Below are 17,479 nucleotides of genomic sequence, written 5' to 3' on the forward strand. Positions count from 1 at the left end.
GTGGCTGTGATCCAGTAAAAATTCATTTACAGGGCCCGGCGACGTGGCCTAGCAGCTAAAGTCCTCGCCTTGAACGTGCCGGGATCCCATATGGGAGCCGGTTCTAATCCCGGCAGCTCCACTTCTCATCCAGCTCCCTGCTTGTGGCCTGGGAAGGCAGTCGGCCCAAAGCTTTGGGACCCTGCACCCGCGTGGGAAACCTGGAAGAGGTTCCTGGTTCCCGGCTTCGGATCGGCGCACCGGCCCGTTGTGGCTCACTTGGGGAGTGAATCATCGGACGGAATATCTTCCTCTCTGTCTCTCTCCTCTCTGTATATCTGACTTTGTAATAAAAAATAAAATCTTAAAAAAAATTCATTTACAAAGACAAGTGGAGGAGGCCCATGGTTTGCTCATTCTTGGATAAGCAAAGAAGGACTAGATGAGAATCTACTTGGTAGAAGGGGAAGACAGAGACAATGGCATACTTCAAGGCCTGAGAAAGCTACACTCCCAGCTTCCCATTTGCCCTGGCTTTGTGATCAGTCTTCCTTGAGTTTCTGTAATTGGTCTGTCCATGTCAAGTGCTTTTCTGAAGCAAAAGCTATTTTTTTAAGATTTATTTATATGAAAGGCAGACAGTGGAAGAGATCTTTCATCAGCTCGTTTAATTCCCAAAATGCTGCACCAACTATGCCTGAGCCAGGGCAGGGCAAAGCCAGAGCCAACAGCCTACATCTCCATCCACGCTCAAGTGGATGGCAGGAGCCCAAGCACTTGGGCCATTTTCTGACCCCTTCCCAAGCACAATGGATTGGAAGTGGAGCAACTGGGACTCCAATCAATACTGTGATATGGAATGCTAGTCTCAGTAACCCAATGAGTCACAACTTAGTCCCAGAATCTCATCTCCTTTGGCTCAAAACTACCAATCACACACAAGTAAGTTGGTCAATCCAGTCAGCCAAGATATAAAAGCAGCAACTTGTTCAGTTTCACAGTAGGGATATTTTTTTTAAAGGTGTGTGTGGGCAGTGAGGGAAAAAGAGCACCAAGAAATCCCTGAGAACTCCTGAAGGAAGGCACAGTCACATTGTCCACTCAGTCTCCAACGTGTGAGTGTAGAGGCACCCCATGGATGTGCTGCATTAACAAGAAGGACCACTAGCCAGTCATTTGACATCTTGTAGAGTTCACTCCCAGGGCAAGTATGTTCTTGCTTCTTGCTCTGAAGAACTCTCAGAATTAAACTTCTGACCAGTCTTCCATGGAGAGTACACCTCAAATCCTATTTCTCTTTCTCTTGGCAACAGAGTAAAGTGGAATCTGGCAAGAGAGGTGAACTTGAGCTTTTTGGCTGAAAAGAAAAAGCAACTGTGGCTTCACAGCAGAAAATCACAGCGTTTGGAAGCCTGAGAGCTTCAGTCCTACAGACTCACCTGTGGTACTGGTCCAAGCAGTGGATCAGTTTTTGTATAGAAAATAGCTCAGTGTGAGGGCTGGACACATACAACAAATCCAAGAAAGTACAGAGGCACACAACAGCACTCTGCTAAAAAAACAAACACCACCACCTCTGGTTACTCACCAAGGTGACTCACAGCTGCCAGTCATGAGAGGTTTAGCTACCTTCACTATCAAGAATAATTGACAGATCTGATTGGGGTTCCCAGGGACTCCCATGTCCTGACCATGTGATATCCAGGGTTCTATCCTCAGAGATGCTATGAGAGGTGCCTCAGTTGAGCCTTCCAGCAGTAATCACAGGAACTGCTAACAACACAACTGCAAGTTAAAGTTCAGGGTTCCTCCAAGACCAGGAAGAACACGTCCCTTAGCTACTCAGCGAGATCTCATAACTGATGAACCAGGAAGTTGCGGTCAAGTAAGACCAGATGAAGCTCTCAGGGGAAGGAGGAGGATTCCAGCAGGTGACGATCCTGGGCTCCAAGGATGGCAGTATTTTCTGGTATGTGGTATCTTGGCAGGCGGACATGAGGATTTCCTTTTACAGACTGTCTGGTTAATTATCTTGCACTGGTTTGCTTAAATAATTTCAACAAAGTCTCTAAGGTCTTAAGAAGTAGAATAAGGAAACAAAGCCAGGCCTGTAATGTCTCTAAAATTAGGGCTTTCATGATCTAAGTTGCTGTCCAACTTAACCAAGAACACTCAAATTCTACTGCCTTAAACTGATAGACACAGCCAACTGATTCAAACAGCAAATAATAAACTACAATGGTGGCATCAAGAAAATACTGACTAATACAACAAAAAACCCAAGGTGACAAAAAGCCATAGGTGCAAAGACACTAATGCAGAACTTGGTTATTTTTAAAGAGTTAAAGGCCCAGTGCAGTAGACTTGCGGCTAAAGTGCTCGCCTTGCATGTGCCGGGATTCTATATGGGCACCAGTTCTAATTCCAGCAGGCCCCACTTCCCATTCAGCTCCCAGTTTGTACCCTCCATGTGCACTTGGATATGCTGTCTACTGCTCCATCTGAGCCACTGAGGAGGCTCAGCTTTGACACATGCACTCCATGGTCAGATCATGTAACCTGCCATTCTCTTCATGATTAGGGTTCTGAGTTCAGCAGTTCAGTTGGGGGATCCCGCAAAGAAACATTGTCTGAAGTGATCCCAGACATGATTCTTGCGTGTGCTTACCAGGATCCGGCAGTCCGATAACCCAATCAGCTTATGTATATGCTGGTGGTTGCCACTGCTGGGTCGGTTGTTTCCAGTCCTGTCTTCTATACAAACCAATGGATGTTACAGTCCAGCCCTATCCTACCCATCACACACTTGGCCCTCATGCAAGCCAGTGGGAGCTGCAGCCTAGTCAGAGAAACCCACGGTAACTCCCACCAGCCCTACGCCCTACCCTGGTTCCTGTGCTTACCAGTATGTACAACAGACTGGGCTAGTCAGTCCCACATCCCATTCAGCAATCATACATTTCAATGGGCACTGAAACCTAGTTCAACCCAACCTGCCCCACCACCCAGCCCACACACGTGCTGTTGGATGGCATTCTGTCTAGATGTGCCTGCCCCAGTCCTGGTTTTCATGCTCACCACCGAGACTGGAAACCCAGGATGTACGTGCCCACTGCTTCCCTACTGGACCCATTTCTGGATCATGCACTCTCCAGGTGGTTCTGCAGTTTGACAGAATTAGCCCCCAGTGCCAGCATCTGCCAGTTGATGCTGTGGCAAAGCCCAACCTACTCACCCCCACTCTGACTTATGCTTACACTAGTAGGAACAGTCAACCCTTTCCTGACTTGGCTCAAATGAGGCCAATAGGTGTTGTAGCTCTGCCCGGTCTGGTCTGTCCCCAATCCCAATTCACATTCTCCTGTGGGAGTGGTGGTCCAGCAGGGGAGTCCCTCGCTTCCCCCTACCAGCTTTACTCACTTCTCATCTCCCCCCGGTTCTCATGTATGCTGATTTGGTGCTGTGGCCCAGTCTGGCATGGCCCGCCTTGCCTTGGCATTTGCCAGTGGGTACTGTAGCCTGGTCCAGCCTGGTCTACACCCAATTCCAACTCATGGTGGTGGGGGCTACAGACTAGCCCAGCTCAGCCAGCATCCAGTCCAGGCCCTAATGTGTACTGGTATGTGTTGTAACTGAACTGGCCCAACTCACACTCTATTCTGGTGCTCAGATTTGCCAGTAGGTGATGTGAACTGGCCCAGCCAGGTCCGTCCAACCTATGCCAAATGTATGCCAGTGGGTACCATTCCCTGGCCTGATCTGGGCTGCTCCCTATCATGGTTCTTGTGCTCACCTGCAAGGACTGTGTCCAGACAGAGGAGGTGCCCAAGCTCCTCCATCAGAACCTCACTGAATGCCAGATTTCACACACACTAGCGGGTCCATGGGTCAGCCCCACTTAGTCCACCTCCTCTCCTAGCAGGAGTAGTGGTCTTTCCTGACTGGCCTTCAATCCATTCAGATTGTTATTGCTGCATGTTTCAACCCAGTCAAGCCTAGTCCACCACCAGACGCAGCTCATACATGGCTCAGCAAGGGCAGGGACCTAGCATAGCCCATCTTACACCTACCCTGGTCCTCACGAGCACCAGTTGTTGCTGGAGTCTAGTCCAGTCTGGTGTGCCCAGTCCACACTTTTGCCGAGGGATACTGCAGCCATGTCCAGACAAGAATGCAGCTCCCATTCCAGCCCCAACACTCACTAGTGGGAACCACAACCCAGCCAGGGTGTCCCCTTAGCTCCCCAACCAGGCCTGTTTGCACTGATAGATCCCGCACATATCAGTGTTTTTTCTGACCTAGCTTGATGCAGTCCCTCACCTGTCTTGGCCTTTGCCTTAGTTTCTGCAGCCTGGCCTGACCTGGCCTGCCTCAAGTCCCAATTCTCACTGATGGGTGCTAGAACCTGTTTATGCTCAGTCTGCTCCCATTCCTGGCTCATGCAAACTGGTAGGTATGATAGTCTAGCCTGGCATGACCTGTGCTCCAGCCTTGTTTCTGCTCTTCCCGGTGAAGTACGGTTTGCTTAGCCCTGCCCGGCTTGTCCCCTTCCAAAACCAATCCACACATTAGACACCAGTTGGAGCTATACTTTGCCCAGCTTGCCTGACTCAGAGGCCTGGACCATGTGACTACCAGCGAGAGTTATAATCCACTAGGGGAGTTTCCCACATTTCCCCACTTGGCCCACTCTAAGACCCAGATCTCATACATGCCAGTGGGTGTTAGACCCTTGGCAGACATAGCGTGCCCCTCTATCTTGGCCTTGTATGAGCTGGTGAATGTTGCAGTCCAGCCCACCACAAACCCTGTCTTAGGATGCACATGTGGGTGCTGCAGCCTGGTGGCTGCTGGAAGCTCCTACCACCCAGGCCCTGAAGTGGCAGCAGGCGGAGTCAGGGCCTGCCCTAGCTCCCAAGAGTTCCCTTCATAGAGTACTTACCATGAAGGGAGAAACCTCTCTGGCCCAGGCAAGCCAAGGACTTGCACACCACATGGCACTGGTGGCTGTGGCCAGGGCCCTAAGCATTGAGCCTGATCTGGCTCAGGTATCCCCAGCAGCCACCAGGCTGATGGAAGCTCCTACCACTCAGGCCCTGAGCAAAATAAATAAATCTGAAGAAAAAAAAAAGTTAAGCAAAAAAAACAAAAACAAAAAAAACCCTCCAAAGTTCAGACATGTGTCTGTATTTTTAGAAAGCAAATGTATCATTACAGGGCTTTGCAGTTGCACGGACAATCAACATTCTAACTTGAAATTTCTAACTTTGAAATCTCTAAATTTCAGAACTAGTAGTTACAACATAAACAAAGGGAAACAAACACCCAGATGCTGAGTACATAACACAAATATCAAAAATGTCCCAGCAAGCTACCATGGACTACTGTTATCAGGGATGGAAGGATGCTAAGCAGTAGGTACAGTAGGTAATTTCCATAAAAAGTTGGAGAGATGAATTAAAGGAAATGCACAGGACAGAAGTTACATGCCCCACAACATGAATGTTGACAGAGGCTGAGTGTCAGTGGCCTAGCTAGTGGCCTCATGATTATTCCTACCAGCTTTCCTGAAGCTGAGGGAAGATAACTGAGTATCATCTTTCTCATAGAAAGATTATGGGGGCCAGTGCAGTGAAATAGTGTACTAAGCAGCTGCCTGTAATACTGGCTGGTTAGAGTCCCTGCTGCTCCACTTCTGACCCACCTGCCTACTAATGGGCCAGGGAAAGCAGCAGAGGACATGTGAGTGCCTAGGCCCCTGACATCCAGGCGTAAGACCCATATGGAGATCCAGGCTCCTGGCTTCAGCTTGGCTATTGCAGCCTTTGGGGAGTGAAAATTTTTCCAGAGGATGGAAAATCAATAAGTGAGGTGGGAAGTGGGGGGAAGGAGAGGGGGAGAGGGGAAGAGGGAGAGAGGGAAAGAAAGAATATGAAAGGATGGATTGCTAAAGATGCTCTGTTGTCAAAATCAACTTTCCAATGCTCCCTCCCCAAATCCAAATCTCAGCCAAGGTGTAAAGATGACAACTGTGAAGGAACCAGATGTAAATGTTGAGTCCCAAAGGTAAACATCAGAAACTAGAGCAGCTGCAGGGGGACAGTATCCCCCAACTTCACAGCAAGAGCAATGACCAGCTCAGAGACACAGATGTCACCCAGGCTTCATTTGGGGTCAAAAGGGTAATTTAAATTCTTTTTAAAAGAATTATGTATTTTAAAAAAAGAATTATGTATTTATTTTGAAATAGGGAGAAATGGAGAAGGAGTAGAAGGAGAGAAAGAGATAGGAGAAGCAAGAGAAGGGGAGATAGGGGAGAAGGGAAGAAAGAAGAGAGAGCTAAAGCTTCCATCCACTGGTTCATTCCCAAGATGGTCACAAAGGCCAGAAAAGCCAGGGGTAAGCTAGGTTGAAGTCATGAGCCAAGAGTTTCTTACAGATCTTCCATAATGGTGCAGGGGTCATCTTCTGCTGCCTTTTTCCAGGCCATTAGCAGGGAGCTAGATCAGAAGTGAAGCAGCTTGGACACAAATCTACAGGCAGCACCTTTACCCGCTATACCACATTGTTTCCCTCAGCCATTCTAATTTTTGTAACAATGAGTGTAAGAGTCACAGGTCATTCCCCAGGGTGGAGCAGGTGGACAGGAGGAGGCTCATATTCCAACCCTGGAGATCCCTGGATCTACACAAAGGACTATTATTACAGGCACCAAGGACTATATCCCAACTGCCAAAGAGACCACTGGGAATGGGAGTGCCTTCAGAGGCCAAGGACTCTGAGGTCACCCACCCTCGTTGGGATCTCCCACATGGGATGGAAGAAGCCAAAATCCTTCCTCACAGGATCCAGGGTCATTGGAACAATAGCTAGGAGCCCTGAGGGTCCGTAGACACAGAAGAACAGCAAACTTCCTTCAGGACTCAGGAGAGGAGCTTTCTCTGGTCCTTACTTAGTTCCAACTTTGGATCCCCATCCTCTCTGGCAATGACCATCAGGGTCGCTCTGGAGCCCCCCCAAAACAAAGTCAGAATAGATAGTCAGAGAACAATAAGGAAAGCTCAGGACCAGACAGGAAATAATCAGCGTGGACTCACATATACCCTATTAGGTAGGACACAGAGATTGGATACTCCTCACAGGGGAATGGAGGATTTCTCTGCACACCCCTCCTAAAATAGCTCTACATCTCAACTGCTGACTATGCCTTGCTAGAGTTATAAGCCAACATGGACTATCATAAAATCTACCAGGTTCAGTAGAATTATGCTTCAATGCTATGGACTGCTAAATACTAAAATGAGGACAGACACGAGACAGCTGAATAGTACCCTATAGCCATTTTAAGGTGTATAGAAGCTGGTTGTATACAAACTAAAATCAAAATGTCAATGAAGTAGCCACAGGTTATGGTTAAGAACTTGCATCTTGTAACATACTGGTTACTTAACACCATGACAATTAATTCCATAATGTTGTAAATTGTCGTTGATGTCAAGTTGGGGCTTTTAATTAATCAGGATGATATTCTGCCAGCTCTACCTTCAGACCAGAGATGATCTCCCCAAGAAACCGTTGAATGTATCTGGACAATTAGATGCTGGACTCTGCTTGGTTTACGCTTGCAGTGAAAGAATCTCAACTGAATTCGAGCTGCAATATTGCAACAAGGTGGAGGAATCCACCATGGGGGGAGGGTATGGGGAAGGGTTGGGGGAATCCCAGAGCCTGTGAAACTGTGTCACATAATACAATGTAATTAATAATAATAATAAAAGAGTCACAGGTCATTGGGGCAAATGGATCAGAGGCCAAATTCCACCCATGTCCCTCATTACTCAGGTAACTTGGGCCAGATTTCCTATGCTCTTTGTGCCTTGTTTTCTCTACCTTTAAAAATAAAAAAATGTATCTACTCTACTAGTTTGATATGAAGTATTAAGATGAAGTACTATTTACAAAACAGCTAAAACAAGATCTATGGCCCACAGAACTTACCACTATGTGGTCTCAGACCTGAAGAAGGCCCAAGAGGGTAACTCATTAAGCCTCTGCAGATCGAAACCGCAGCCTGAGGGCCGGCATTTGGCGAGGGGGTTAACAAAGAGACTGTGACATCTGTCCCCTTCCACCAGTGTTGGGGTTGCACTTCTACCTCTGCTCTGGGTGCTGGCTGCCTGCTCATTTTCCTCTGTGAGGCAGCAGGTTAATACAGCTCAGGTAAGTTGATACTTTGCCACCTACATGGGTAAGCTGGCCTCACCCAACCCAGACTGTTATGCACACTAAGAGAACCAGTGGGTACAAGTAAACTCAGTCTCTATGTCTCTCTACATCTCTCTCTCTGCTTCTCAGATAAGGAAACAAAAATGTAATGTAAATATCCAACCAGCTTCTGCTACAGCAAAAAGGCTCAGACTTTTCAAAATTCCAGTTCCCCCATGCTGCTTCTGTGCAGCTAACCTCTGAGCAGAATTCACAAGACTGTTACCCCAATCTTCCCTAGAAATGGACCTACTTCAGAATTCAATCTCTGAGCCACAGTTCTGCTGCTCAACAGGCATGGGAGCAGGTACAGGTCCCTACTTCCTTCCTTCCAGCACCAGACAACACATCACTTACATAGCCCTCCATGTTCTGATACCAGTTCATCTTACAGATAAGCAGAGCAAAACACCAACCTTATTACTGAATGGTTCACCAATGGGATGACAGAAATTCTGGAAATTCTGTGTCTCAATTATTTGGTTGTTTGATTATCTAGTGATCCAAGTTATTTGTTTATTTATTTGAAAGGCAGAGTGATAGAAAGGGAATGAGAAAGAACATCCATCTGCTGGTTCACCCTCCAAATGGTCCCAATGGCTAGGATTGGTTCAGACCTGAACCAGGAACCCTGAACTCCATCTGGGTTTCCCACATGCATGGCAAGGACCCAAGTACATGGGCCATTATCCACTGCTTCACAGATGTATCAGCAAGGAACTGGATGAAAAGTTCAGTAGCTGGAAATATGTATTAGTACTATTCTATGGGGTGTCAGCATTGCAAGCAGCAGCATAAACCACTATGTACATCGCAATCTCAGACCTTAGAAATCCAGATAATTGGAAGTTTCTTTGGGTTAAGCGTCACTCTCTCCTCACCTCTTTTGTTATCTCTTTTTGTTTGTTTTAAAGACAAAGACAGTCCAGCAGATCTCCCATATTTAATAGCTGATGCTGGGCAAGGCTGAAGTCAGCACCCAGGAACATAATCCAGGCCTCCCATGTGGCAGGCACTTAAGTCCTTGGGCCGTCACCTGCTATGCCCAAGGCACACATGAACAAAAAGCTGCATTGAGAACAAAGCTGGGCCTCAAATCCAGGCACTCCCATATGGGACTCAAGTGAGGCCCAGCAGGGACTGGGAGCGGTAAGGCCAAGAGGGAGGCAAGATGACAGATATGTGGGCCACTGTGTGATATCCAGGTATGTGCCACATGTCACCGAAAACTGCTGGAAACTATTTTAAAGGACTGTTTTTCAGACGTCTGGACAGGGTAGTCTGTTTGTGGTGGTACTCTCAATCCACAGATCATATTTAAGGGGTACTTTAGTATCTTGTAGCAAAATGCATCAACTTGCTGAAAAGCATCCATGGAATTAAGAGTGTATTAATTTGAAATACCAAACAGCTCTCTCTGGGAGGATTCTCACTTGTCCAACCTAAAGGAAGTGAGTTATCTCTAGGACAAGAATAATATACTTTCTAGGAACCTTCATCAAGTTCATGGAAAATATGTACTAAAAAAAAGTTACAGATGACATCTCAAAAAAGAGTCTATACCAAAATAAATTTACCTTGTAATTCCATTGTCCATGAACTTTCTGAATGACTCTCTCAAGGATAACTTGCACAAGAGCATGTAGGGCAGGACTATCTCCTGATGTGAAATGACACCTTGAGGGTTAAGATGCACTCATCCTGCATCAAGGTGCTTGGGATTGGTTCCTGGTTACAGCACCCTGCGGACCCTGGGAGACAGCCGTAGCTCAAGTAGTAGAGTCCCTGCCATCCTGTGGAGGACCTGGGTTGTTTCCTGGTTCTTGGCATTGGCCTGGGCCTAGCAAATCATTGCAAGAACCTGGGGAGTGAGTCAGCAAATGGGAACTCTTTGTTTCCCTCTGTCTCTTGGCCTCATAAATAAATAAATGCAACATCAAGTTCAGATAGGCATGCATCTTTGTGGCCCAGAGCAGCATGGGTAGAACCTGGAATAGATGATTCAGGAATATTCTTAACCTTCAGGATGAGCAAAGCCAGTGGTTCCCTTAGTGGCTGTGCGAGAGGGTAAAGAGGTTCTTCCTAGCCCTCCAGGGCCCAGAGTGATATGCACCTCAGGTTACAATATGTCAAGCAAGAAAGAGAAGTAGCTACTTTATGATACCACCATCTTGAATATGGAACCATGCTGACAGAAAAAGGTGGTATGGCTTTCCATTTGAAATCTGCACCATATGAAAAGACCAACGCCTGTTACTCTTCTGGGGCAGGGAACCTAAAAGAATTACTTGTCAAGGACCTGGTTCCATCAATAAAGTGAAAAGTTGCTCAGAGGAAACTATTTGATTGGAGGGATAATGACTTTGGAACATTTGAAATTTCTTGACCTATGATATAATGTCCTCCAAGGAGATTGAGCTAGCAATTCTTCACTGACAATGAAGTCACCCACCTCCTTGCCTCGTGTGCAGGTAAGTAACAGCTCCAGATGGACTGGCTGCAAGGAGCAGTACCCACAAGCCATGAACAGCAGCAGAAACCTAGTTCAGAGACATTATTTTCCACCTGCCAGAGGCCACAGCTGTTTTTACCCACTGCCTATGTCAGAAGCACAGCTGCTACAGGCTTCCTCTGCAAATCTTCACATGGCTAAGGTTATATCATCTGTGTACACAAGAGTTACAGGGGTCCTCCGAAGCTGCCACGCGTGTTTGGACTCCATTCCTCAGCTCCTGAGACAGGAAAGTCTATGCTTTGTCCAGGAACAGAGCCAGTCGTGGCAGTTAAAGACCAGGCAGTAACAGCAACTCCTTTTCAGAACACCAAGTGCAGTAGAAATAACCCTAGAGCAACTCTGCTTAAAGGCATCTTGGGTGAGTGTTTGGTCTTATGGTTAACGCCACTTGAAACATCCACATCTTCTATCGGAGTGCATGGATTCAAGTTCCAGTTCTGTTCTCTATTCTCTCCATTAAGGTACACCTTAGTGGCAACACCTGGTGGCTGCAGTACTGGAGCCCATGTGGGAGACCCAGACTAAGTTCTGGACTCCTGCTTCACCTTGACTGAGCCCCAGCTACAGTAAGAATTGAGGGTGTGAACTAGAAAGTGAGCACTCGCTCACTCTCCCTCCAGCTCTGCATTTTTAAAGGGGAGTCTTAGCCAACATTTGGTAGAACCTTCTATATTCAATGTGATACAGCTGGTAAACAGAGATGAAGGGGAAGACAGGAAGAGAATGCATATACACAAAGCAAAATGAAAAGGGTGAGATGAATTGTACACAATTCCTAAAGAAAGCTTTTCATCACCATTTGTAAGGAAAAAAGGACAGTTCAGAAGTCAAATCTACCCACTTAAGAGAACTTCCATGATGAACAGAAAAAAATGGGATTTCTATACATACATAATTAAAACGGGAATATTTATTAGTAACTCTTAAATGTGAATATTATACCCCAAAGTTCACAGTATAAGATATAATTCTTATCATTCAAACTTTATGACCTATCAGGTTAAGGGAAAGATTAGATATAGTAGAGATACAGATACCCACACCACAGGAAGATCAAATGCTAGTAAAAGACTAATATTTGAAAGAAATATTCTCTGAATGCCCAATAATAAGTATTAGCAGATCAAGGTATGACTTAAAGAGGATATCAGGGAAGAGATTCCGGAGGCGAAGGTTAAATCAAACCCTGAAAATGGGTCAAGACTGTCTTGAGTCAAAAAGGTGCTGAGTTTTTCATAGGCAGAGGGAATGGGAGTGTGCAGGAGGCATTCCAGCAAAGACACCACCCTAGGCCAGCGTATAGGGAGAAAAAGGCCTGCCCTAATTAGCTTCCCTCCCAAGAAGCTGTATATGATCAACATGCTCCCAGTACCATGGGGAGAGGATCCCTTTGCCTTAGGGCTCCTGCCAGTAACCTGGGAACCTTTGGGAGATGATGACACCCAGGCTCCTTCGTAGACCTACTAAATCCTAATCTCAGCTGAAGCACCATAGAGTGGGTTTAGGGGAGGCTCAGAGTTGACTCTGGCCTTTATCCAAGTTTGGGAACCACTACAAACTTTCTAGCACGGTAAGAAATTCAGAATGCTGGGTCTCACGAAGAAATCCTTTAGAAGACACATGAGAAACATGTTAGACATTTATGTATTTCATCCATTGCATCTGTGAAGAAGGCAAATTCTTCAAGTAAGAGAAATTCTACATTGCAACAAAAACCTGTCCAGGCTTGTTTCAACTACTTTCCCTGCCCTGCCCTGCCCCTTGCCTTTTGGCCCCTCAAGGTTAGAGTGCTTTCCATGACATTTTACAATTGTATCAATAGGAAGCTGGAGACTTCACTCCTCATTTTATTTATGACCAAAAATATCAAGCTCTTCTTGTTTCAGGCCTGGACGTGTTAGTAACTGAACACGGGCTATATACTCTGGCTCATAATGTCACTTTCCATCAAAGCCACTATGGAAGACAGATTACTGACTCCACTGCTCTCCATGGATTGGCATGCATCAGCTAGGACAGGTAGCGCTTCCCTTTTTAAACCCCAAATACCTTTTTGATGACCTCGTAGCAACACCGGTTAAAACGAACTTTGGGGAGAGGTGCTTAGCCCAGCAGTTAAGAAGATGTCTCACATGCCATGGTCCCATTTCCTAGCACCTATGTTCAATACCCATGTCTGACTCCTGGCTCCAGCGTTAACACTGACCCACTGTACACAGGACCCCTTGCCTGTGCAGCCTATGGCCCTGATCCAACTCTGACCCTCAGGGACACTGGGAAAGGAAGCCAGTGCAGACACTGGGAGACAGTGGTGATGGTTCAAGTGGCTGGGTCCCTGCCACCCATACAGCAATCTGAATTACTTACAACTTAAATCTGTAAACAATGTTCAGCCTGTCTAATAAATATGAGAGCTCTTCAGAAGTTCATGGAAAATGAGTGCTATTGGGGGAATGTGGTTAACTTTTAACTGTTTTTAATTTTCCAAGAACTTTCTACAATACCCACATGAGATAATCGTACAGGGGGAAAAATCATCTGGAGAATGTGTTTCCGTGTAAGGCCTTTCATTTTGTTTTGGAATCAGGTTGTCAGAGCCCTCAGGTCACCCCCAAATTTTTGCATGCCCAATTTCTTCCAGCCTCTCTTAATACTTAATAAGTTCATAATGATTTCATGTGAATCCAGCTGTAACTATAAAAAGCCAAGTAATGTGAAGAACCCTCTCCAATCCATTTTAAAGTCCCAAGAATGCCCAGCCAGGGTCACATGGCATCATTATCTATAATTTATTTTCAGCAACTCTGATTTAAAAAAAAATTACCCTCTGGGTAAATTATAAATGTATTTCTGGATGTAATTTGATTGACTAATCAAGTAAGGCCTGGTAATTAATAGTGAAGTTGTTTTTCTCACTCCTCTGAGTATTTGTTTTGAAATTTGATGCCCTTCAGAGGCCACACATCACCCCTTCTGCATTGACCTGACAGCCTCACCCCACACAGCAAGAAAAACCCTCACACAGTAAGCACAGGGGGGTCTGGCACATTAGAATCATTTGTCCTGTTACACCTGAGCTGACCCACACATATCTGGCATGAATGCAAACCATGAGGAAAAGCTGGATACATCACCAACAGGCATCTATTACTCAGGATGCTCCACAGGAAAACAGAGCAAAATGCCAGCACAGCACTGCCCAACATTCATACAGCCCAAATACCACCCAACAAACAGCCCTGAGAGCTGGCCATCACCACTGTGTCAGCACTCTGGAATCTCTACAAGCTCAGAGAATAATGAGGCACTGACACAGTTCCTCTGCACAGCCCCCAACAGCCGCAAACTGAACTCAGAGCAGATCTGAAGAAGCATCCCATCACCCCTTCCCCACTGAGAGCACAGAGACCCAGTTCAAAATCTGCTCTAGGGCACCTCTGCTGGTTAACAGAACAAGGGTGCTCGTATCAGAGGGCTTTGGTGCCCAGTGACCACATCAACTTCAAAATGATCACAGTTGAAGCCAGCTTGACCTCAGCACCAAACTGAAGCAGTTACTTACATAGGGGATGCCCAGTCCGCACAGCTCCCTCCGTCTGCTAGGAGGTGGTTTTTTTCCGGGGTAGAAGCCCCAGGCACAGACGTCGTGATGGGAGATGTGGAGCAAAGCGAGTCCACCGCACTGGTCAGGGCCTCCTCCTTGGGAGAGTTAGGACTGTCACCTGAAGAGGACAAAAGGCAGTGAATGTCAGCAAAGAAAACAACTCCATCCATGACATGCAACTACTTGATTAGTCAACCCAATTATATTCAAAATTAATTTATAATTCAGCCTGAGAGTATTTGGATGCCCTATCTTTAAAGGTTTGATTTTCTTCTTCTATTTTTTTTTTTTTTTGAGGTTTACTTCATTGTTACTTGAAAGGAGAATTACAGAGAGACAGAGATCTTCCATCTGCTGGTTCATTCTCCAAATTGCCACAATAGCTGGAACTGGGCCTATCTGAAGCCAGGAGCTTCCTCCAGTTCTCCCACATGGCTACAGGGGTCCAAGGACTTGAGCCATCCTCTGCTGCTTTCCCAGGACACAAGTAAGGAAGTGGCTATGAGGTGGAGCAGCAGGGATTCAAACCAGCACCCATCAGGGATGCCAGTGCCACAAGCAGAAGCTTGGCCTATCATGCCATGTCTCACCAGTCTCCTAATTTTTACTGAGGATAGTTAAAACAAACCACAAATAACAACTGTGTTTTCCCCACAAAGATATAATGATCAACATCAGATCAAACGGAAGGGGAAGTCTTAACAGCTACTTTCTAATTTTACCCTTTAACAACTACATTAAGAGCAGCTCAGAGCAGGGAAAGACCTCTCACTTTCTAGTCAGTTGTTGGTTCTTTATGCACTAAAGCGAGTGTTTGGAGCTAATCAACTACATGACATGAAATAGGCCCTGTCTTCTCAGCTGGCGTCCTGTAAGCATTATTTCTTTTTTTAAGGATTTACTTGAAAGTCAGAGTGATGGGGCATGACAGGGCAGTAGTGTGGGTAATAAAGAAAGAAATATATCTACTAACCCTAATTCACTCCCCAAATGGCTGCACCAGCCAGGGCCGAACTAGGTTAAAGTCAGGAACCTGTAATTCCATCAGGGTCTCTCACATGGTCGGCAGGCACTGAGGCACTTCGGGGACATGTTCTGCTGCTTTGCCGGTGCATAAGCAGAGAGCTAGCTAGGAATGGAGCAGCCAGGACTCAAACTGGGAGCCATATGAGCTTCCAGTGCCACAGGTGACAGCTTAACCCACTGCACTACAATGCCAGCCCCTGGAATTACAATTTCTAACAGCCCAGCACAATAAAATCCTAATAACAGGAAACTTTCCTTTTCCCACAGACATTTAGAAAGAAGTTTAGAAAGGCCCCTAGTGTGACTACAGACAATGAATTCAAGCCAGAATAAAAAGGCATTTCCTAAACAATTTGCAGGAATTGTGAATTAACAGCAGATGACCGTATCACATATGTTCAATGTCATTTGCACACATACGGAATCATATATAAAACACCAAAGACTGTAAAGAGAGCTCCTGGGAGTGGCTGTTTCCTCAGGTGGACACCTTACTTTCCTGGTTCCCCCAGAGACCATAAAACACATTTAAACGGCACCCATCAGAGCTTGGCCCTTCACCCAAACCCATGGTCCTCATTAAACATTAACTTTTCCAAGGTGTCCTGCAGGAGCCAGCCTTGATTTTACAAGGGATGAGTCACAACGGCTGTTCTAGAATCTGCCACAAAAAGCAAAGGATAACATAACTCAGAGCCCCACAGCCCCAGCCACCTACAGCTTCTGGCTGATGGAGCCTTTCCTCCGCCTTGACCTTAGGTCCTACAGACAAGGGATCACAGGGACTCCAGAAACGACAGAGACCTTCCTCTCACGCAGCCATCTCACAGGGATGTCAGTTCTCCTGACACGGAAGCCCAAGACAAAGTCCTAGGCTCTGAACTGAGCATATCTCCGAGATGCTGATCTTGAAAATTCATTGTACAAAATTATTCTTATTTGTGCCCTGACTCCATTCACAACTGGAAATGAAGATCTACAGAAGCAGGAGTCTAAGAAGCAGGAGTCTAAGAAGCAGGAGTCTAGGAAGCAGGAGATGGAGGCTAGCTGGAGGCTAGGGCTGAAGAGGGGATTGTTTATGGGTGTCACGAGGAGAGAAGCACCAAGACGGCTTTGTGCACAAGATTCTGAGTCCTTTCTTTCAGTGCCCTGCATGAAAGTAAGGGCAACATGGCACAGCAAGAGAGGAAAGTGCGCTGCCCCACGGACAGGTCCTCTCCCTGGTCTAAAGCTCCCTGTGAGCTGTGCACTGCTCGCATCCACAAACGCACAGCGTGGGACACTGGACGCCTGCTCCTGTTGTGAAGTCACTTTTTCCACAGCCTTTCACCAGCAGAGCCTGTGGCTACTTGGAGAAACTCGGCTCTGATAGAAGGGCCGATTTCCAGGCCAATGAACTAAAACCCACTGTTAGACCACAGCTATGGTTTTCTTTTGATTTGTTTTCTTTCTGGGATACAGTCCATATTGGAACAAAGGCTGCTTGCTTCTTTCCTTGTGCCTGGAAAGCTCAACTCCACCCACTTTTGCTTTGCAAAGGAGCCCAAGGGTGGGCATGGAGACCCTGTAGCTCTGCCTTTCCCAAGCCCCTTCCGGGGTTCCCTCATCCTACCTGAGCAAGACTCCCTTCAAAAGCCAGAACATGCCCATGGGATTCCAGCAAGGATCCCCCAGAGAGTAGGCTCTGAGCAGGGACCTGTGGGACAGCTACCAATTCCAGGCTCAGCCAGCAGCAACAAAATGCTAGCAGTTCCAAAGCAGGGCAGCCTTAACAGTGAGTTGAGCATAAGCCTATCCTGGCTCAAAAAGCCTACATCACAGTCCTTAGTTTTCCAAGGCTGTTTTCCCAGACTGCAGGGCAGGCTGTGCATGACAAGGCAAAAGCAGAGGTTGCCAGTCTGGTACCAGCCTACTCCCTGACTCATTTCAACTGGGAGAACGAAACCTGTCCATGAGAAGTGACTCTGGGACACTTGAGAAGCAAGGTCTAAAGTTACTTTTCAAAGCCACCTAAGATGTTGTCACAACCAGTACAGCTCATTTTCGCCACCACTAATCCCTTTCCCAGGCAGACTGACACAGCACCAACT

The 17,479-nt window shown here is 46.5% G+C and overlaps 1 protein-coding gene across 1 annotated transcript in view; it reads right to left on the bottom strand.

Annotated features, from left to right (window-relative positions):
- ARHGAP10 (Rho GTPase activating protein 10) overlaps window positions 1-17,479 on the bottom strand; it is a 333,273-nt gene that overhangs the window by 18,291 nt on the left and 297,503 nt on the right. Inside the window, exon 20 of the mRNA XM_058666789.1 lies at window positions 14,322-14,481. Coding sequence (XP_058522772.1) covers window positions 14,322-14,481 — 160 coding nt within the window. The remainder of the gene's footprint in view (window positions 1-14,321; window positions 14,482-17,479) is intronic.

Source organism: Ochotona princeps, chromosome 7 (genome assembly GCF_030435755.1).
Source record: "Ochotona princeps isolate mOchPri1 chromosome 7, mOchPri1.hap1, whole genome shotgun sequence".
NCBI classification, from domain to species: domain Eukaryota; kingdom Metazoa; phylum Chordata; class Mammalia; order Lagomorpha; family Ochotonidae; genus Ochotona; species Ochotona princeps.